The 21,652-nt window shown below is 42.9% G+C and overlaps 2 protein-coding genes across 5 annotated transcripts; one reads left to right on the plus strand and one right to left on the minus strand.

Annotated features, from left to right (window-relative positions):
• The first annotated feature begins 19 nt into the window (after window positions 1-19).
• On the plus strand, window positions 20-15,856 carry LOC118375914 (ataxin-7-like protein 3). 4 transcript variants are annotated; one of them, XM_052519272.1, is made up of 14 exons: window positions 20-172; window positions 755-834; window positions 980-1,092; window positions 1,224-1,356; window positions 1,461-1,632; window positions 1,750-1,850; window positions 1,956-2,014; window positions 2,560-2,605; window positions 6,198-6,235; window positions 6,324-6,392; window positions 6,529-6,572; window positions 13,316-13,387; window positions 13,741-13,877; window positions 13,968-15,856. In XM_052519272.1, the coding sequence occupies exons 3-14, from the start codon at window positions 1,042-1,044 to the stop codon at window positions 14,168-14,170; spliced, it is 1,125 nt and encodes a 374-aa protein (XP_052375232.1). In that variant the 5' UTR covers window positions 20-172; window positions 755-834; window positions 980-1,041; the 3' UTR covers window positions 14,171-15,856. The 4 variants fall into 4 exon arrangements, with proteins under 4 accessions (XP_052375232.1, XP_052375234.1, XP_052375235.1 ...); XM_052519274.1 differs by having other exon boundaries at window positions 1,956-1,978; XM_052519273.1 differs by lacking the exon at window positions 20-172 and adding an exon at window positions 179-369.
• Window positions 15,608-21,542, minus strand: LOC118375913 (transmembrane and ubiquitin-like domain-containing protein 1). Its single transcript, XM_035762549.2, has 3 exons — window positions 21,275-21,542; window positions 18,704-19,281; window positions 15,608-18,041 (listed from the first exon to the last, which is right to left on the minus strand). The coding sequence occupies exons 2-3, from the start codon at window positions 19,264-19,266 to the stop codon at window positions 17,672-17,674; spliced, it is 933 nt and encodes a 310-aa protein (XP_035618442.1). The 5' UTR covers window positions 19,267-19,281; window positions 21,275-21,542; the 3' UTR covers window positions 15,608-17,671.
• Between the last annotated feature and the right edge of the window lie 110 nt (window positions 21,543-21,652).

Below are 21,652 nucleotides of genomic sequence, written 5' to 3' on the forward strand. Positions count from 1 at the left end.
CCAGACAGCCGAGGTTTTCTATTTAATTATTGCATATCCAATTAAACATTAAATGTATGCACTTAAGTACAGTCACTTGATTTGATTAGAAGTTCATTTCCTTTCTCTGCCATTTCCCCCGACTTTAGGCCAAGTAAAACGGCACGGAGAACCTCGGTGATCGTTTAGTGAGGTCTGTTTGGAAGGAAAATGGCAGCCTCTTTTTACATTTTCTTATTTCCCTTTGACTGCTCTGCTGGATCACATTTAAATGACTAGCTAATAGCTACAACAACATGTATCATCCTAGCTAGATACAATGTAGCAAAATAATATATTGTCAATGTCCAGCTAAACTGTAACGGCTCAATCATAGATTGGTCGTTGATGGTGAGTGCGAGCTGACCAGTATGCTATTCTCTGTAAAGAAATCATTGAAATAATTGTACGTACACGTATTAGTAAGATTATGTGCAATGAGCTGATTTGTTAGCTCGCTATGTTTTTGCTATCGGTATCAGATATTCGGAAAATATTTGTTTTGCTAACTAGATAGCTAGTTTGCTGTCTATCAGTTGTTACAGCGTTCTATCCTAGCTAATATGGAACGTTAGCGCAAGCTAGCACGTAGTAGCCGTGTCTTAATGCTCACTCTAGTCTCTAGACAATACAACTCTTCTGGCTTTACTTAAGTTTTTGTTCTGGTTCTGTCTTGTATTGTGTGGCTACAAATGTACCAATTCAGTGAAATGTATTTGTTTATTTGTTTCAACAGCTAACCAAAACAATATCAGGCAGTCACCTCTGCCAACCATTGGCGAAGAAGAGGTCTCAACTGAGTGTCGGTGCTCCTTTGTAAGTGTTGATTCAGTCTCACTCTGGGACTTTTGTTGGATTTTGTCCAACAAATGGATAATCTCTTGTCTCATCACTTATTTTTTTATTGTTTGAATGACTAAGGTATTTTAAATCACTAAATGTGTGTATTTCCTGTTTTCAGATCTGTTGTTCCCCATAGCTGTGCCATGTAGAAGGCAGTGATTCGCCCTGAAACTTTTGCAAATGAAAATGGAGGATATGTCTCTGTCGGGCCTGGACAACACCAAGCTAGAGGTGAATAGTGGACTACACTTTCACCATCCTATCATGTTTGGTGGTAGTTGTCCTGCTTTAAAACAGGAAGTTGCTCATGTAGTTTCCTTTCCTTTGTGACCTTTGACTTTATTCTTTGCTGTCCTCCACAGGCCTTGGCTCAGGACATCTACTCGGACCTGGTGGAGGACGCCTGTTTGGGCCTGTGTTTCGAGGTGCATCGTGCTGTCAAACAGGGCTACTTCTTCCTGGATGACACGGACCAAGAAAGCATGAAGGACTTCGGTAAGGACCAGAGTGCTTTTCCCCTGGGTCTGGTTATCTGGTTCATTTCTCTGCCTTTAATTTGTTAGTTTATTTTTCATGTATGTTCTCACCTTGCTCCGTAGAAATCGTTGACCAACCAGGAGTGGACATTTTCGGGCAAGTGTACAATCAGTGGAAAAACAAGGAGTGTGTGTGTCCCAACTGCAACCGGAGCATTGCTGCGTCCCGCTTTGCCCCTCATCTGGAGAAATGCTTGGGCATGGGGCGCAACAGCAGCCGCATCGCCAACCGCAGGTCAGCAAGGGGCACTGGACATGGACAGTGGACACTACAATGTAACATAGAAAACAAACCAATACATTCCTCAAGTGAATGGGCAATTCTGATCATTTTCTTGATATTGGTCTACAGAATAGCAAGCAGTAACAACATGAACAACAAATCAGAGAGTGATCAGGAAGACAATGATGACGTCAATGACAATGACTGGTCGTATGGCTCAGAAAAAAAAGGTGAGAATAAAACAAGTGTGAATCCCTGTCTGAATGTTTTTTGGTGACTTTAGCTGAAAAAGCACATCTATGCTTGTCTTACACCCCTCTATTTTCCCTCTACAGCTAAGAAGAGAAAGTCAGATAAGGTATTTTTACATTCTTTGAAACAACATATACCTTTGGTAAGTTTCATTGCTGTGGAGATTCATGTTCTGTATGTTGTGTTTTTGTCCACATGTAATTGCAAGGGGGCCAATAGATACAAAATAACCTTAAGGATTTCTGGTATCCCTCTGTCCTTTCTGCTAGGGCCGGGATGATACCAGTATCGCATTACTCGTTAGTGTTGTGGCAAGGAAACTTCTTTAGGAAAACAGCTCTATTGCTGTAAACAAACATCATTAAGTTGTTTTCCAGTCACATTTATTTATTTTACAAGCTATAGTGCACATTTTACAAAAAGCAGCTTTTTAAAGGACCAAATAGTTTGCTCTGCTTTGTATGGATTTTTTTTTGCCATACTGGTATTGTCACAGCCCTACTTTCTGCTTACAAGCATGGCAAGGATGAACATTTATAAAACATTTTTTTACAAATTCAATTGGATCAAGGGGTGTGTGCTTCACTTTTCCTGTTGCATGCTTCACTAGTTGTTTGTGATATGTTAATCTAGATCAGTGTGAATCTAAATTGACAGGTCTTCTCTGTTTGTGTATTATTTCCTTAGAATCCAAATTCACCCAGAAGATCAAAATCTGTAAAGCATAAAAATGGTGAGTATAACATTACCTCTTAGAACCCATGTAAGATGCAGGTTAAGTGACAAACTATAAGCTGTGTGTCATTTACATTTCCCATCTGGAATGTAAATATTTTCCAATTGAAACACATGATTAGAATGGCATTTTTCTTTTTTAATCTTCGTGGCAATCAGCAGTTAAAACAATAACAAGGCATCGTCGCCGCACCATTATTCTGTAAAAAGCTGAGGGATTGTGCTAGAAATGTTTTACCACTCAAATTAATAGAAAGAGCTTTGGATACAAGGACTGACCATCGTGATATCAAAGTTATAGTTTTGAGGCTGTGTAGTGTTTTGTTAACAAACATTGGAGTACAACAACAAGTTCTGATTGGGTATAACAGTTCAAGTTATATTCTTCAAGAATCAATGGGTACATATCATTACTTTATAAATCCTAAAATGGATGTAGCAACTGCAGATTGCCCCTTTTTTTAAAAATGTAATTTGTCAATATCATTTCTCAATCAGAATTTATTTTACTGAAATTCACACTGATATTCATACTTAATTGCATACATTATTCTTTATATAATGCATTCTGATATACAGAATATTATACGTGTGGTCTCATGGTATTTTGTTTGTCGGGAGTTGTGGGAATGTTCTAGAGTCCAGACTCTTTGTAGCCTTGAAATGGAAGTGTGTAGTCGTACATAGAGCCCACTCCTGAATACACCCAACTTATGGCCCTAATTTGTGTGTGTTTGTGTGCGTGAAAGTTTTAGAGTAGTTGGTTGAATGGTTGGGGATGTTTTACACTCTGCTCGTTTCAGCATTGCTGGGGCCAAAGCTTTGTTGCAGATCAGGAAGCTCCATGCGTGCTGTTGAGAGATGATTCATTTCCTCGGTGATCAGAAGGGGCTGGTTACTGCCAGGCCAGCTCTATAATGCCCTCCCCCGCTTCAATGTAGGGTCAAAGGTCAACCCGAGAAGAATCTGGGAAAGACCCCTGCCGTTTTAGGGACAGTATATCAGGAAAAGTTTGAACTTTCATTCCTAAGGAAATGAACCTTAGCAGAGACCCAGGGTGTCTCCAAAATCCTCTATTGAGAAAGTTAATGTGGCCTGCTGGATTCTTCACGATAGATGGCCATTGAAGGAGTCTGCTGCTTAAATCCAGGTCAAATGCACAATGTTGGCAGAATACAGACGTAGTACAGTATGAAAAGGATCAGAATGTTTGCAGAATACAGATGTAGTACAGTATGAAAAGGATCAGAATGTTGGCAGAATAGACGTAGTACAGTATGAAAAGGATCACAATGTTGGCAGAATACAGACGTAGTACAGTATGAAAAGGATCACAATGTTGGCAGAATACAGACGTAGTACAGTATGAAAAGGATCACAATGTTGGCAGAATACAGACGTAGTGCGTGCAGTATGAAAAGGATCACAATGTTGGCAGAATACAGACGTAGTGCGTGCAGTATGAAAAGGATCACAATGTTGGCAGAATACAGACGTAGTGCGTGCAGTATGAAAAGGATCACAATGTTGGCAGAATACAGACGTAGTGCGTGCAGTATGAAAAGGATCACAATGTTGGCAGAATACAGACGTAGTGCAGTATGAAAAGGATCACAATGTAGGCAGAATACAGACGCAGTACAGTATGAAAAGGATCACAATGTAGGCAGAATACAGACGTAGTGCGTGCAGTATGAAAAGGATCACAATGTTGGCAGAATACAGACGTAGTACAGTATGAAAAGGATCACAATGTTGGCAAAATAGACATAGTACAGTATGAAAAGGATCACAATGTTGGCAGAATACAGACGAAGTACAGTATGAAAAGGATCACAATGTTGGCAGAATACAGACGTAGTGCAGTATGAAAAGGATCACAATGTTGGCAGAATACAGACGTAGTGCAGTATGAAAAGGATCACAATGTTGGCAGAATACAGACGTAGTACAGTATGAAAAGGATCACAATGTTGGCAGAATACAGACGTAGTGCGTGCAGTATGAAAAGGATCACAATACAGACGTAGTGCGTGCAGTATGAAAAGGATCACAATGTTGGCAGAATACAGACGTAGTGCGTGCAGTATGAAAAGGATCACAATGTTGGCAGAATACAGACGTAGTGCGTGCAGTATGAAAAGGATCACAATGTTGGCAGAATACAGACGTAGTGCGTGCAGTATGAAAAGGATCACAATGTTGGCAGAATACAGACGTAGTGCGTGCAGTATGAAAAGGATCACCATGTTGGCAGAATACAGACGTAGTGCGTGCAGTATGAAAAGGATCACCATGTTGGCAGAATACAGATGTAGTGCGTGCAGTATGAAAAGGATCACAATGTTGGCAGAATACAGACGTAGTACAGTATGAAAAGGATCACAATGTTGGCAGAATACAGATGTAGTGCGTGCAGTATGAAAAGGATCACAATGTTGGCAGAATACAGACGTAGTACAGTATGAAAAGGATCACAATGTTGGCAGAATACAGATGTAGTGCGTGCAGTATGAAAAGGATCACAATGTTGGCAGAATACAGACGTAGTGCAGTATGAAAAGGATCACAATGTTGGCAGAATACAGATGTAGTGCAGTATGAAAAGGATCAGAAGCAGCATTGAAGATGAGGATAAGCAATTAAGATATAAGGCAAAGGCCGAGTCTTCATGCTCCAGTCTCCTGTTTGTTTCATGATTTTAATTTGACATGGATCATGGTGCAAAGTTAATGAGCTGAGAATGACTTACAGGAAGCTGACAATTGTGTGCAATAAATCACAGTTCAGCCACCAGTTTTCAGTTCTTTGTATGTAATATATCCATTTATTTTCTGTATTGTGTTAAACAATATAACTAGTTCAACACTTGAGTGAAAAAAATCATGTCAGATGATAGTCTGGTCCCAGTAATGATAGACTACATTCATGTCTCTAAAACAGACCAGCTGTTTATCTCTTAGTTTCTCAGGTGACTCAACAAGTCCTCTTGTGCATTATCCTATCCATTATCTACTTGACATATTCATGCTTTTGTTTGCATTTGTTTTTGTAGTTTTTTTATATCATGTCTTCATTGATTCTTGATTTCCTGATTGTCCCTGTTTCTTTAAATGGAGCTGAAATGAAACGGTGCTGCTATCTTCTATGGAGCGTCAAGGATGTTCCTATGTAATAAATGACCTGAACTCAATCCACACCAGTTTGATCGACCTGTCGTTTGTTGTTTTGGCCCTTAAAGTGCTGCTCAATTTTAATCACAGATTGATTAAACCATTAAAATATATTTTGCCTTATGCTTATGCATAAATATGCTTGCTACTGCAGCACGTACATAATAATCAATTATGTTCTCTTACCTCACTGGTCAATAGCTAGAGAGACCTTTGCTTCATCCCATCATAAACTGTACATTTTACGCATGTTTTCTCAGACATAGGAATCAATTGTTTGTGACATGTAATATTTTGGATATTGCACTAAATGTAATCACTGCTTTATTTCATGGTTGGTGGTGGTTGTGTGCATCATCTGTGTCTTTGGGAGTCTGGCAAGTAGACTGATGGATCATATGCTGTTCTCTTTTTCAGGGGAGCTTAGTAATAGTGTCAATGCAGATCCATACAAGGTAACCAGAATCCATTTTTCTGATGATTCACACCTACATATCTATTAGTGTGTTGATGTCTGTTATCGTTCTCTCTCCCTCACTGCAGTACAACTATAACACTGGCATCAATTACGAAACTTTAGGCCCTGACGAACTGAGGTCTCTGTTGACAACAGTGAGTCATTTTAATTTATCCATTCTACCATCCATCCACAAGTCTAACTGTATTGGATCATATCTAAAATCTCAAGACATTTATCAGCAGTGTGTATGACTGGCTTGTCTCTAACTACACTGCCCCCTGTCTGCAGCAATGTGGAGTGATCTCGGAGCACACCAAGAAGATGTGCACCAGGTAGGGATTACTCTGCACGCAAACACAGCACATGCACCTCTAATAGTCTTGTCATTTCCACCGAATGTCCTATCAGCTACACGGAGTGCACACTCATACCTTTATCACACAAACTCATGAATACTTTTTGTTTCTCAAGCGCTGGCACTAGATGTTAGCTTGAGTCAAAGTTGCTGATTATGATCATGATGAGCCATTCAGGGTTGTACTGTGTCAGACAGACATCGTCCTGTGTCCATCCCTCAGCCTGCCCCTTAGTATGGACCTTACCAGGTTCTCAGAGGTGTTTGTTAAACTAGCTAGTCAGGAAGGTCTTCCGTGACTTGAATGACGTGTGTTCCGGACAAGTGGTAAACCTGTTGCCCAACTCCATTATGGAGGCTGCCAACAGACACTCATGGTTACTGTTCTGCATGTTGTTTCTGTGAGACCTTTTAACATGATCAGTTTCATTGGTGTGTTGTGATCATGTGTAGTTGGGACTGATTTATGGGGTACACAAGTGGCAACTCAACTCAAATCAAATCAAATTTATTTATATAACCCTTTGTACATCAGCTGATATCTCAAAGTGCTGTACAGAAACCCAGCCTAAAACCCCAAACAGCAAGCAATGCAGGTGTAGAAGCACGGTGGCTAGGAAAAACTCCCTAGAAAGGCCAAAACCTAGGAAGAAACCTAGAGGAACCAGGCTATGTGGGGTGGCCAGTCCTCTTCTGGCTGTGCCGGGTGGAGATTATAACAGAACATGGCCAAGATGTTCAAATGTTCATAAATGACCAGCATGGTCGAATAATAATAAGGCAGAACAGTTGAAACTGGAGCAGCAGCACAGTCAAGTGGACTGGGGACAGCAAGGAGTCATGTCAGGTAGTCCTGGGGCATAGTCCTAGGGCTCAGGTCCTCCGAGAGAAAGAAAGGAGAGAATTAGAGAACGCACACTTAGATTCACACAGGACACCGAATAGGACAGGAGAAGTACTCCAGAAATAATGAACTGACCCTAGCCCCCCGACACAAACTACTGCAGCATAAATACTGGAGGCTGAGACAGGAGGGGTCAGGAGACACTGTGGCCCCATCCGAGGACACCCCCGGACAGGGCCAAACAGGAAGGATATAACCCCAACCACTTTGCCAAAGCACAGCCCCCACACCACTAGAGGGATATCTTCAACCACCAACTTACCATCCTGAGACAAGACTGAGTATAGCCCACAAAGATCTCCGCCACGGCACAACCCAAGGGGGGGGCGCCAACCCAGACAGGATGACCACAACAGTGAATCAACCCACTCAGGTGACGCACCCCCTGCAGGGACGGCATGAGAGAGCCCCAGTAAGCCAGTGACTCAGCCCCTGTAATAGGGTTAGAGGCAGAGAATCCCAGTGGAAAGAGGGGAACCGGCCAGGCAGAGACAGCAAGGGTGATTCGTTGCTCCAGAGCCTTTCCGTTCACCTTCCCACTCCTGGGCCAGAGAGACGAGTCTTCAGTATAGACTTAAAGGTTGAGACCGAGTTTGCGTCTCTGACATGGGTAGGCAGACCGTTCCATAAAAATGGAGCTCTATAGGAGAAAGCCCTGCCTCCAGCTGTTTGCTTAGAAATTCTAGGGACAATTAGGAGGCCTGCGTCTTGTGACCGTAGCGTACGTGTAGGTATGTACGGCAGGACCAAATCAGAGAGATAGGTAGGAGCAAGCCCATGTAATGCTTTGTAGGTTAGCAGTAAAACCTTGAAATCAGCCCTTGCTTTGACAGGAAGCCAGTGTAGAGAGGCTAGCACTGGAGTAATATGATCAAATTTTTTGGTTCTAGTCAGGATTCTAGCAGCCGTATTTAGCACTAACTGAAGTTTATTTAGTGCTTTATCCGGGTAGCAGGAAAGTAGAGCATTGCAGTAGTCTAACCTAGAAGTGACAAAAGCATGGATTAATTTTTCTGCATTTTTGGACAGAAAGTTTCTGATTTTTGCAATATTACTTAGATGGAAAAAAGCTGTCCTCGAAATGGTCTTGATATGTTCTTCAAAAGAGAGATCAGGGTCCAGAGTAACGCCGAGGTCCTTCACAGTTTTATTTGAGACGACTGTACAACCATTTAGATTAATTGTCAGATTCAACAGAAGATCTCGTTGTTTCTTGGGACCTAGAACAAGCATCTCTGTTTTGTCCGAGTTTAATAGTAGAAAGTTTGCAGCCATCCACTTCCTTATGTCTGAAACACATGCTTCTAGCGAGGGCAGTATTGGGGCTTCACCATGTTTCATTGAAATGTACAGCTGTGTGTCATCCGCATAGCAGTGAAAGTTAACATTATGTTTTCGAATAACATCCCCAAGAGGTAAAATGTATAGTGAAAACAATAGTGGTCCTAAAACGGAACCTTGAGGAACACCGAAATTTACAGTTGATTTGTCAGAGGACAAACCATTCACAGAGACAAACTGATATCTTTCCGACAGATAAGATCTAAACCAGGCCAGAACATGTCCGTGTAGACCAATTTGGGTTTCCAATCTCTCCAAAAGAATGTGGTGATCGATGGTATCAAAAGTAGCACTAAGGTCTAGGAGCACGAGGACAGATGCAGAGCCTCGGTCCGATGCCATTAAAATGTCATTTACCACCTTCACAAGTGCTGTCTCAGTGCTATGATGGGGTCTAAAACCAGACTGAAGCATTTCGTATACATTGTTTGTCTTCAGGAAGGCAGTGAGTTGCTGCGCAACAGCCTTCTCTAAAATGTTGGAGAGGAATGGAAGATTCGATATAGGCCGATAGTTTTTTATATTTTCTGGGTCAAGGTTTGGCTTTTTCAAGAGAGGCTCTATTACTGCCACTTTTAGTGAGTTTGGTACACATCCAGTGGATAGAGAGCAGTTTATTATGTTAAACATAGGAGGGCCAAGCACAGGAAGCAGCTCTTTCAGTAGTTTAGTTGGAATAGGGTCCAGTATGCAGCTTGAAGGTTTAGAGGCCATGATTATTTTCATCATTGTGTCAAGAGATATAGTACTAAAACACTTGAGCGTCTCTCTTGATCCTAGGTCCTGGCAGAGTTGTGCAGACTCAGGACAACTGAGGTTTGGAGGAATACGCAGGTTTAAAGAGGAGTCCGTAATTTGCTTTCTAATAATCATAATCTTTTCCTCAAAGAAGTTCATGAATTTATCACTGCTAAAGTGAAAGTCATCCTCTCTTGGGGAATGCTGCTTTTTAGTTAGCTTTGCGACAGTATCAAAAAGGAATTTCGGATTGTTCTTATTTTCCTCAATTAAGTTAGAAAAATAGGATGATCGAGCAGCAGTAAGGGCTCTTCGATACTGCACGGTACTGTCTTTCCAAGCTAGTCGGAAGACTTCCAGTTTGGTGTGGCACCATTTCCGTTCCAATTTTCTGGAAGCTTGCTTCAGAGCTCGGGTATTTTCTGTGTACCAGGGAGCTAGTTTCTTATGAGAAATGTTTTTAGGGGTGCAACTGCATCTAGGGTATTGCGCAAGGTTAAATCGAGATCCTCAGTTAGGTGGTTAACTGATTTTTGTCCTCTGGCGTCCTTGGGTAGACAGAGGGAGTCTGGAAGGGCATCAAGGAATCTTTGTGTTGTCTGTGAATTTATAGCACGACTTTTGATGGTCCTTGGTTGGGGTCTGAGCAGATTATTTGTTGCAATTGCAAACGTAATAAAATGGTGGTCCGATAGTCCAGGATTATGAGGAAAAACATTAAGATCCACAACATTTATTCCATGGGACAAAACTAGGTCCAGCGTATGACTGTGACAGTGAGTGGGTCCAGAGACATGTTGGACAAAACCCACTGAGTCGATGATGGCTCCGAAAGCCTTTTGGAGTGGGTCTGTGGACTTTTCCATGTGAATATTAAAGTCACCAAAGATTAGAATATTATCTGCTATGACTACAAGGTCCGATAGGAATTCAGGGAACTCAGTGATAAACGCTGTATATGGCCCAGGAGGCCTGTAAACAGTAGCTATAAAAAGTGATTGTGTAGGCTGCATAGATTTCATGACTAGAAGCTCAAAAGACGAAAACGTCATTTTTTTTTTCTCGTAAATTGAAATTTGCTATCGTAAATGTTAGCAACACCTCCGCCTTTGCGGGATGCACGGGGGATATGGTCACTAGTGTAGCCAGGAGGTGAGGCCTCATTTAAAACAGTAAATTCATCAGGCTTAAGCCATGTTTCAGTCAGGCCAATCACATCAAGATTATGATCAGTGATTAGTTCATTGACTATAATTGCCTTTGAAGTAAGGGATCTAACATTAAGTAGCCCTATTTTGAGATGTGAGGTATCATGATCTCTTTCAGTAATGACAGGAATGGAGGTGGTCTTTATCCTAGTGAGATTGCTAAGGCGAACACCGCCATGTTTAGTTTTGCCCAAGGTCGAGGCACAGGTTGAGGCACAGACACGGTCTCAATGGTGATAGCTGAGCTGACTACACTGACTGTGCTAGTGGCAGACTCCACTATGCTGGCAGGCTGGCTAACAGCCTACTGACTGGCCTGCACCCTATTTCATTGTGGAGCTAGAGGAGTTAGAGCCCTGTCTATGTTGGTAGATAAGATGAGAGCACCCCTCCAGCTAGGATGGAGTCGGTCACTCCTCAGCAGGTCAGGCTTGGTCCTGTTTGTGGGTGAGTCCCAGAAAGACGGCCAGTTATCCAGTTATCTACAAATTCTATATTTTGGGAGGGGCAGAAAACAGTTTTCAACCAGCGATTGAGTTGTGAGACTCTGCTGTAGAGCTCATCACTCCCCCTAACTGGGAGGTGGCCAGAGACAATTACTCGATGCCGACACATCTTTCTAGCTGATATGCACGCAGAAACTATGTTGCGCTTGGTGACCTCTGACTGTTTCATCCTAACATCGTTGGTGCCGACGTGGATAACAATATCTCTATACTCGCCAGTTTTAGCTTTAGCCAGCACCATCTTCAGATTAGCCTTAACGTCGGTAGCCATGCCCCCTGGTAAACAGTGTATGATCGCTGGATGATTCGTTTTAAGTCTAATACTGCAGGTAATGGAGTCGCCAATGACTAGAGTTTTCAATTTGTCAGAGCTAATGGTGGGAAGCTTCGGCGTCTCAGACCCCTTAACGGGAGGAGTAGAGACCAGAGAAGACTCGGCCTCTGACTCCGACCCGCTGCTTAATGGGGAAAACCGGTTGAAAGTTTCTGTCGGCTGAATGAGCGACACAGGTTGAACTTTCCTACAGCATTTCCTTCCAGAAACTGTGAGAAAGGTGTCCGGCTGCGGGGACTGTGCCAGGGGATTTATACTACTATCTGTACTTACTGGCGGCACAGACACTGTTTCATCCTTTCCTACACTGAAATTACCCTTGCCTAACGATTGCGTCTGAAGCTGGGCTTGTAGCACAGCTATCCTCGCCGTAAGGCAAGTACAGCGACTACAATTAGAAGGCATCATGTTAATGTTACTACTTAGCTTCGGCTGTTGGAGGTCCTGACGAATCGTGTCCAGATAAAGCGTCCGGAGTGAAAAAGTTGAGGAAAAAATAAATAAATATATGAACGGTAATTAAAAAGTAAAAACCGTAAAGTTGTCAGGTAGCAAAATAGGTTGGCAACAAAACGCACAGTAACTCGAAAACAAGCCTGCAAGTTGTGACCGGAAAAACTCTATATGATTCTCAATTATTTTCCATTTCCTTTATAACATACAGTATTTATTAGATGATTGGGGTCAGTTATTGACTAATTTTCTTTAAAAAAAAAAAAAAAGTATACTGAACAAAAATATAAATTAAACATCTAGTGGCCCCATTTTTCATGAGCTGAAATAAAAGATCCTAGAAATGTTCCATATGAACAAAAATTGTGTGTATTAATGTGTTTACATCCCTGTTAGTGGGCATTTCTCCTTTGTCAAGATAATCCATCCACCTGACAGGTGTGGCATATCAAGAAGCTGATTAAACATCATGATCATTACACAGGTGCACCTTGTGCTGGGGACAATAAAAGATTAGTCGCACAACACAATTCCACAGATGTCTCTAGTTTTGAGGGAGCGTGCAATTGCCAGATAATTTACTGTTTATTTCTCTACATTAAGCTACCTCCCAATGTAATTTTAGAGAATTTGGCAGTACATCCAACCGGCTTCACAACCGCAGACCACATGTAACCACGTCAGCCCAGGACCTCCACACCACAAAGTATTTCTGTCTGTAATAAAGCCCTTTTGTGGGGATAAAACTAATTCTGGCTCCCCAGTGGGTGGACCTACAGTATGCCCACCCATGGCTGCGCCCCTGCCCAGCCTGATTTCCTTCTATGAACTGTAACTTGGTAAAACCGTTGAAGTTGTTGCATGTTGCGTTTTATATTTTTGTTCAGTATAATATCAAATCGTGTAAAATTAGTAAAACAATTCATATTTGATTGGACTAAACAACAGATATTTTCCAATTGGACTATGTAAGACCCTGATTGGACACTGCCTGCCGTACGTGGTGGGAGACGACTGGACACTGTCAGTGAGCAAACGTTAATCTCTAACCTTCAAACTCTGACATCTGACCCATCATCTGATTGGTCACTGTTTCTGAATTGGTCACTGATTGGTCACTGTTTCTGTCTCTCTCCCACTCTTTGTCTCTGCCGTGGCCCTGGGTAGGCGGGGCCACTGTGCATTGTGGGCAGGTGTTTCTCAGGTGTTTGTAATGCCACGTTGTGTCCCTGCCAGGTCCCAGCGGTGCCCCCAGCACACGGACGAACAGAGGAGGGCCGTCAGGGTGTTCCTCCTGGGGCCGTCCGCGTGAGTGTGCCCCTCAGGCCTCCATTGGTTCTGACTGGTTTATTCCTAGAACTGATATATTCGATCTTGACTGGTGCCTGTGGTGTCCCTAAATGTTCAGGTGTTTGCTTGAGGAGTTGTATTGAATGACTATGTTTTTATTGTGGATGTTTTGTGCCAGTTAGATGGACAGGCCTTATCATTGAGGGTGGACTATGTTAGTTAGCTACTGTATGAGCATTCATGGGGCCAACTGTATGGCCTGGGTGTGTACTACAGTAGGTGTGCTGTATGGCAGATTGAATGGCTCCACCATGTGTCCTGCTGCTGCTGTCTGTGGCTGGTCTGATCTGAGCGGCTGTTGTCTCTGTCAGGTCGTCTCTGCCCGATGCAGACACGATGGTGGAGAGTGACTGCTACGACGCCTCAGACGGACAGGTTCTCATGAGTCGTCTACAGTGGGATGGATCCTCAGACATCTCCCCCTCCGATTCAGCCTCCTCCAAAGCCAGTAAGAGAACTGAATTCAGGTCCACATTCTGTACGTTCATACAGTGGAAGTCGGTTTCATCTCATCCCCTGCTCTCGATCTCTCTACCAGGCACCAACAACTCAGATTCTAGGAAGCCCAAGAAGAAGAAGAAGACGTCTCTTAGCCTAAACAGCACAGGAGGAGGAGGGGGTGGCAGTGGGAGTGGAGGGGGCAGTAGCTCCCAGAGTAGTCTAGTAGGCCAATCCAACAGAAAGAAGAAGCCCAAGCTTCCTGTTCCCCCTGCCCCCAGTATCTATGACAACCTAAACTAGGATAGTCCCAGTCAGCCCCCCTCTGAGGCTAAGATGATAACCCATTAACTCACATCCACTCACACATTAATATCAGCTCTGATTAGCCCAGGGGTTGTAACTTCTCTTTTTTCATAACTGGACACAGCACCCCTTCATTTGAATGCCATTTTTATTTGTTTGTTGTTGAAGATAATATTTTGCAATTCCAGTTATAAAGAAACATGGATTGTTCACTTTAATTATGTTTTTGTTAATCAGTGATTTAGGCTTCAGACATGGACCAATCACACTCTGCTTTTTTGCACTCTGATCTGTTTTCTCCTGAAAACAAAACATTGCTTTCTTTTTGACGGTGTCTCTGTTTAGGAGGGGACTTGTGGACTAATTGCATCACCTTACGACTACAGCGTTGTTATTGTGGTGGATGTCAGTGCCATCTTGTTGTTTCACCAGTATTGGGGTACTTGATGGTGGCTTTATCCGTACTTGCATTGTATTGCACAGTGGTGTGTGTGTGTGTGTGTGTGTGTTTATGAATGTTTGTTGTGTAAAGTTGACTGTTTTCCATGTTGTGTGTGTGATTTCATTTGTTTTCAGATTACTATGCATCTCTGAATGTGCCATTGTGGTAGAGTCAGTATATGTGTTATTTTGTATATTTAACTTTTTTGGTTTACATTGACTGTGTCAAGTGAGAATGTGTATTGAATGTGTATTTAATGTCTGCACTCAGTAAATTGTAAATGCAGATGTTGACGTGTTTTTATATACCGATACATGTGGTATGATGACCTATGTAAAAGAATCATGATTTAATTGGATACTGTATACATACACGGTAACCTCTCTACCATACACAGCTTCATGCTAAACAGTGCTTCTTCCCTGTCTATCTTTACTGTTTCATACTCAGTCTGAAGTTGCTCTAACCTGCTTCTGCTGCAAATCACTATCACTCTATACAAGTTGTAGATTTCACATTGCTTCCTGTTGAATAATGCTAAAGTATAGTGGAGTCAACCTGCTTTTCCCCCAATAATACTCTAGGTCAATCTGCATCACTTGACTTGCTTTCAAAGTCTGTCTCTGCTTATGTGCAGTGTCTATGCGCTTGTAGGAATTCAAATCCGCCGCCTGCAACAGAAGTGCCATGGCTGTTGCATGGGATATTTCAGACTGTTATTCTTGCCATTTTCAGTTTTACTCTAGTTAACGAGTTAAGTTCGATATATGTTATTCATTCCTGTTTGAGGGGCCCACCAGACTATACTTGCTAGGGAGAATCTTATATACCCTGAGCTTTCATTTAGAACATTCAGCCAGTGATGAAGTATGACATCACTTTAATGTGCACTAAAAGAATCAACCTTTAAGTGAAAAAACACCAATTTTGGATATGGCTCATTTAATTTGTCCCTCTTTGCTGACAGGGTAAAGAATGGCCTGTATTACTAATACTGTGTAACTGTTTATTTGTGTGTATCAGTGTGTCTCTGAACAATATGAGTGTGGACAAATGACGCAATAGAAAGTGTCAACACAAAAACAACTTTTTTTCATGCACGTGTGTGTGCATGTGCAAATATGTCAATTGTATATTGTGATGCACAGCTCGGTTTTCTTTCTCAGTTTCCCAAGTGTACAGAGGTTTCTTTGTCTGAGTAAAAGAGGTTTCTTTGTCTGAGTAAAATAGTGTCATTCAGATTTCTTGCGTTCTGTCATTTTGTCCAATATCAGACATACTCCCTCTTTACACAGGGACTGATTGGTTTGAATGTCTTTAAATCTGAAGCCAGAGGAAAACAATCAAACTTAAGGGATAAAGATATTTTCCCTCATCTGTGTTAAATTCCCCAACAGAAGTCCTGATGTGTCCGATGTGGTTTCATCCCATTCATTCTATGTACAGTAAATACATATTTACAGTATTTTATAAACCAAACATGTTGCTTATTTTCATGCATTAACTTATATGGTTTAAAATAACTAAAGATATTAGCGTAGAGAAATTCAAGCAACAAAAATCCTTAAACTGTTTTGCCTTGCAATAAGGCAGTCGTTACAGTCCACAATAACTAAGGTGAAAGCTCATTTCCAAAGAACTGGAAAGTAGAAATATAACCACCACTCCATACATAGCGAGTGGTTTCGAAGTTGCTCTAGAGTCAAGTCTTTAGTTGTATAATCTTCATGTTGTTTCTGTTGCAAATGAGGAAATGAATTGCTCGTTCAAACACGTACCACAAAAATAAAACATTTCTGGAACGTTAACATGTATATAATGAAAATAGTATGTGGCCAAGATGTGAAGAGATGCATTATCCTATGTCTAGATTCAATCAGATCAAGTGTTAACGTGCGATAGCTGATTTCTGGCAGGGCACCTGCGTTGGAGCTGTCAAATCGGTGAGTGGCTGCTCTTTATCATTATCACGAAGCCACACCTGTCCTACTTGCATTATAAGTTCAGAACGAGAACGTGTAGGCTAGATAGAAATTACGCTCAAATTGAAAATAATTCAAATAGAGATTTCTAATCAGCCTCATCGAGGTGTAGATTACATCTCACATTCCATTGTTTGAACTTGTAAACAAGGCTCCGTGGTATTTACTTAAAGCAAAGCACAGTTTCGACTGCTACAGTTTAACTGACGCTCAGCCCAGAAGGACAATTTCCATACACGGCCACATAGATTTCAACATTTATAATACGACACTTAGGTCATCACCTTTGTGCACAAATCATCCATTGATTTATTCAAATATTTGTAGATAATTCAAACATTTTATATTAATCAGTCTGCCATGTTTTTGGATGATGTCTGCGCTGCTCCCTGTGCACACTGAGTGCAAGTGTGCATGAGATGTTGATCTGTATAAACTGGATTCAACCCGGATATAGACGGACATGAATTGGCTTATGCGAACGTGAGTAGATAACCTTGAAAACAAAAGGCGGACATCTTAGACGCAGTCTCCAGTTCTTATACCTCAGTGGATTGACAGCACTAACACAGTTCCACCTCCCACACCAATTTCTATACTGATGTGGGCTTTAGTGGATCTGATTGAATAGAGACCCTAATTTCTGAGAGCAACCTAATACAGAACAGGCTATGTGAAGCCAAACTGACCAGAAGATGTTGCTGACACAGTGGACCAAGCAGCCTGTGGTCCTGGGTGTGATGCTGATGGTTCTGCCCTATAAAGGATCAACAGGAGCTGGACCCACTCATTGTTTTTTTGAGAAACAAAATTACCACTCAGTATTATCTCAGCTTCATACTAACAAACACACATTCCAGATAACTTAAATCTCTGCACATACAATCAATCTCATATTATGCTATTTGCTGGTGCATGCACAAACACAGGCACACCCACTCTTAGGATTCCAGTTGAGCTCTATGGTGTCTGAGGCAGAGGCCCCCTGACTCCATTCATCCTCCTGACACAGTTGTTTTTCCCTCTCATTCTACTGCCCAGATGAGGGCCCTTCCATCCTGCCTCCTCTCCCGCTCACCGGCTGTGCATTCCAAAGATGAGGAAGCTGAAGAACACAGTGACTCCCACCAGGGAGATGGTAGCAGGGGCGGTGAAGAACTGACGGTAGTTGATGCGGAAGTACCAGACCACGGCTAACATCACCACAAACACAGGCACCACCAGGCTGCTGGTGCTCAGAGCCAGGCCTGCAGCCCTGATTCCCCCACTAGCCCCAGAGCGAGCTGCCTCCTCTGGGCTGGCCTCCCGCAGCACCTGGGACACGTGGCAGTGGATCACACTGTTGTGAGAGATGTTGAGGGAGAGCAGAGTCCGTTTGGGATCCTGAAGCAGCTGGCCCTGGTAGATCAACTTGATCTGACGCTCCCGCCCTGAGAAGTGCTTACTAGAGGGGAGAAAGAAATGTCTCTGTAAGACTGTATGGGAGAGATATGCATGTTCAATAAATTAAAAAAAGGTTCAACACAGAAAATGCATAATGAGAACTGCCATATCATAATAACCTCTTCAGTAGACCCACTGTATCCTGGGCACCAACAACTCAGATTCTAAGAAGCCCAAGAAGAAGAAGACGTCTCTTGGCCTAAACAGCACAGGAGGAGGAGGGGGTGGCAGTGGGAGTGGAGGGGGCAGTAGCTCCCAGAGTAGTCTAGTAGACCAATCCAACAGAAAGAAGAAGCCCAAGCTTCCTGTTCCCCCTGCCCCCAGTATCTATGACAACCTAAACTAGGATAGTCCCAGTCTGCCCCTCCCCCCTCTGAGGCAAAGATGATAACCCATTAACTCACATCCACTCACTCACACATTAATATCAGCTCTGATTAGCCCAGGGGTTGTAACTTCTCTTTTTTCATAACTGGACACAGCACCCCTTCATTTGAACGCCATTTTTATTTGTTTGTTGTTGAAGACAATATTTTGCAATTCCAGTTATAAAGAAACATGGAAGCAGCTGTAAGACTGTATGGGAGAGATATGCATGTTCAATAAATCAAAAGAAGGTTAAACACAGAACATACATAATGAGAACTGCCATATCATACTAACCTCTTCAGTAGACCCACTGTATCCTGGGGACTCAGGACTGCCACCTCTTCGGTGTCATTCAGGAACTTCAAACGAACCGTGATGCTGGTGCAGGAGACTACTGGGCTCAGCTTCTGAACCTTGTCTTCTTCCTCATAGTCATCCTCTTCCTCATCATCTTCATCATCATCATCATCAGGCTGGTATGTCTGAGGTTTCTTCCCCTGGATATTCAACAGCAGGTCAACTCCAGCCCCTGCAGTCCCCTCTCCTGTTATCTCCCCATCTTCCCTCTCAGACCCAGGCTCCCCCTCCTCTGGCTTGTTCTCCTGGGAGGGTGGAGGTGTTTGCTGCTCTGGTGTGTCTGCACTGGGTGGCCCTCCACTGTAACTGTCATGGCCCCCCAGCCCGATTAGAGAGGCGTGGGCCCCGACTGTAAGGATGGTGCTTAGGATGTGGTCTCCACGATCTGCCACTTGCGTGGAGAGCCAAGCCAGGACCAGGGCCAAGACCAGGAGTAACACACCGCTTACTGCAGCCACCTCGTCTCCCATCCCGTCCATTGTCAGTGCACACACCGCCATCTCTGTCCTTTGTGTCTATTGAAAAGAAAAAGAGAAGTGAAAGAAATGCATAGATACATATGAGTAGAAAGCCTATGAGCAGAGACCTATATTACAACTGTCAGGGACAGAGACCTGTATTACAACTGTCAGGGACAGAGACCTGTATTACAACTGTCAGGGACAGAGACCTGTATTACAACTGTCAGGGACAGAGACCTGTATTACAACTGTCAGGGACAGAGACCTGTATTACAACTGTCAGGGACAGAGACCTGTATTACAACTGTCAGGGACAGAGACCTGTATTACAACTGTCAGGGACAGAGGCCTGTATTACAACTGTCAGGGACAGAGACCTGTATTACAACTGTCAGGGACAGAGACCTGTATTACAACTGTCAGGGACAAAGACCTGTTTTACAACTGTCAGGGACAGAGACCTGTATTACAACTGTCAGGGACAGAGACCTGTATTACAACTGTCAGGGACAGAGACCTGTTTTACAACTGTCAGGGACAGAGACCTGTACTACAACTGTCAGGGACAGAGACCTGTATTACAACTGTCAGGGACAAAGACCTGTTTTACAACTGTCAGGGACAAAGACCTGTATTACAACTGTCAGGGACAGAGCCCTGTATTACAACTGTCAGGGACAGAGCCCTGTATTACAACTGTCAGGGACAGAGACCTACCTGTATTACAACTGTCAGGGACAGAGACCTGTTTTACAACTGTCAGGGACAGAGACCTGTACTACAACTGTCAGGGACAGAGACCTGTATTACAACTGTCAGGGACAAAGACCTGTTTTACAACTGTCAGGGACAGAGACCTGTATTACAACTGTCAGGGACAGAGCCCTGTATTACAACTGTCAGGGACAGAGCCCTGTATTACAACTGTCAGGGACAGAGCCCTGTATTACAACTGTCAGGGACAGAGCCCTGTATTACAACTGTCAGGGACAGAGACCTGTATTACAACTGTCAGGGACAGAGACCTGTATTACAACTGTCAGGGACAGAGACCTGTATTACAACTGTCAGGGACAGAGACCTGTATTACAACTGTCAGGGACAGAGCCCTGTATTACAACTGTCAGGGACAGAGCCCTACCTGTATTACAACTGTCAGGGACAGAGACCTACCTGTATTACAACTGTCAGGGACAGAGACCTGTTTTACAACTGTCAGGGACAGAGACCTGTACTACAACTGTCAGGGACAAAGACCTGTTTTACAACTGTCAGGGACAAAGACCTGTTTTACAACTGTCAGGGACAGAGCCCTGTATTACAACTGTCAGGGACAGAGCCCTGTATTACAACTGTCAGGGACAGAGCCCTGTATTACAACTGTCAGGGACAGAGCCCTGTATTACAACTGTCAGGGACAGAGCCCTTTATTACAACTGTCAGGGACAGAGACCTGTATTACAACTGTCAGGGACAGAGACCTACCTGTATTACAACTGTCAGGGACAGAGACCTACCTGTATTACAACTGTCAGGGACAGAGACCTACCTGTATTACAACTGTCAGGGACAGAGACCTACCTGTATTACAACTGTCAGGGACAGAGACCTACCTGTATTACAACTGTCAGGGACAGAGCCCTGTATTACAACTGTCAGGGACAGAGATTAAGTGCTACTTCAAAGCAACCGTCTATAGTTTCTTAAGTGATGGCCTGGCAATATTGTCACAAAAGTTAGCTGACAAACCATCTAACTAATGTCAACCCAGTTAAAACGTCACTAATGTGTTTACTACTACATTGTGCATCCGTTGGAGAACTGGCTAGATATAGAATAATTATTTTTTTCAATGTTTATGCTAACGTTAAAATACATATTGGTAGGTTACGAGCTAGGTATTAGGTAAGCTAACTAGCTAGTAATAGCAACAAGGACAACCTTCGTTTGCTAACTTTCACTACATTGTCAAAATTCTTTCTATATATGTTCTTATTAAATGCACACACCAGTTATATGCGCATTTGAATATAAGTGGTGCGCTTACCTGCTATGTAGTCAAATCATGTTTGACGAAATGCTACCAGGCTAATTTAGCCACAGCCCCGAAAATAAAACTGGAGGAGAGGGCCACATAAACACAGATGACGTTACGCCACCAGCACGTAGGTCGGTTAGTGCTTTCTGGGATCCTTGGTACGTCCAACTCTTGTGTAGCTGGTACGCAAACGGGCACAAGCAAGGACACAAATAACGGTATAAATCTAAAATATTAAAAAGTGACTTCCTCTCCTCGCATTCTCTCTCCTTCATGTGCTGAACATAAGAGTACAGATGAAAGCAATAGTGTACCTGTAGTGGGTGGTTGCTTTCACCGGTACAGATGAAGCAGCCTGGGAAGTAGTTAACATGAATTAATTCAGAA

The sequence above is a fragment of the Oncorhynchus keta genome, chromosome 5 (genome assembly GCF_023373465.1).
Source record: "Oncorhynchus keta strain PuntledgeMale-10-30-2019 chromosome 5, Oket_V2, whole genome shotgun sequence".
Classification (NCBI taxonomy): Eukaryota; Metazoa; Chordata; class Actinopteri; order Salmoniformes; family Salmonidae; genus Oncorhynchus; species Oncorhynchus keta.

Coding starts and splice junctions, on each gene's coding strand:
- LOC118375914 (XM_052519272.1), top strand. CDS start 1,042: ATGAAAATGGAGGATATGTCTCTGTCGGGCCTGGACAACACCAAGCTA. Junction 1,357..1,460: donor AGAAAGCATGAAGGACTTCG/GTAAGGACCAGA, acceptor CTTGCTCCGTAG/AAATCGTTGACCAACCAGGA. Junction 2,015..2,559: donor TGAAACAACATATACCTTTG/GTAAGTTTCATT, acceptor TTATTTCCTTAG/AATCCAAATTCACCCAGAAG.
- LOC118375913 (XM_035762549.2), bottom strand. CDS start 19,266: ATGGCGGTGTGTGCACTGACAATGGACGGGATGGGAGACGAGGTGGCT. Junction 18,042..18,703: donor ACAGTGGGTCTACTGAAGAG/GTTAGTATGATA, acceptor TCTCCCCTCTAG/TAAGCACTTCTCAGGGCGGG.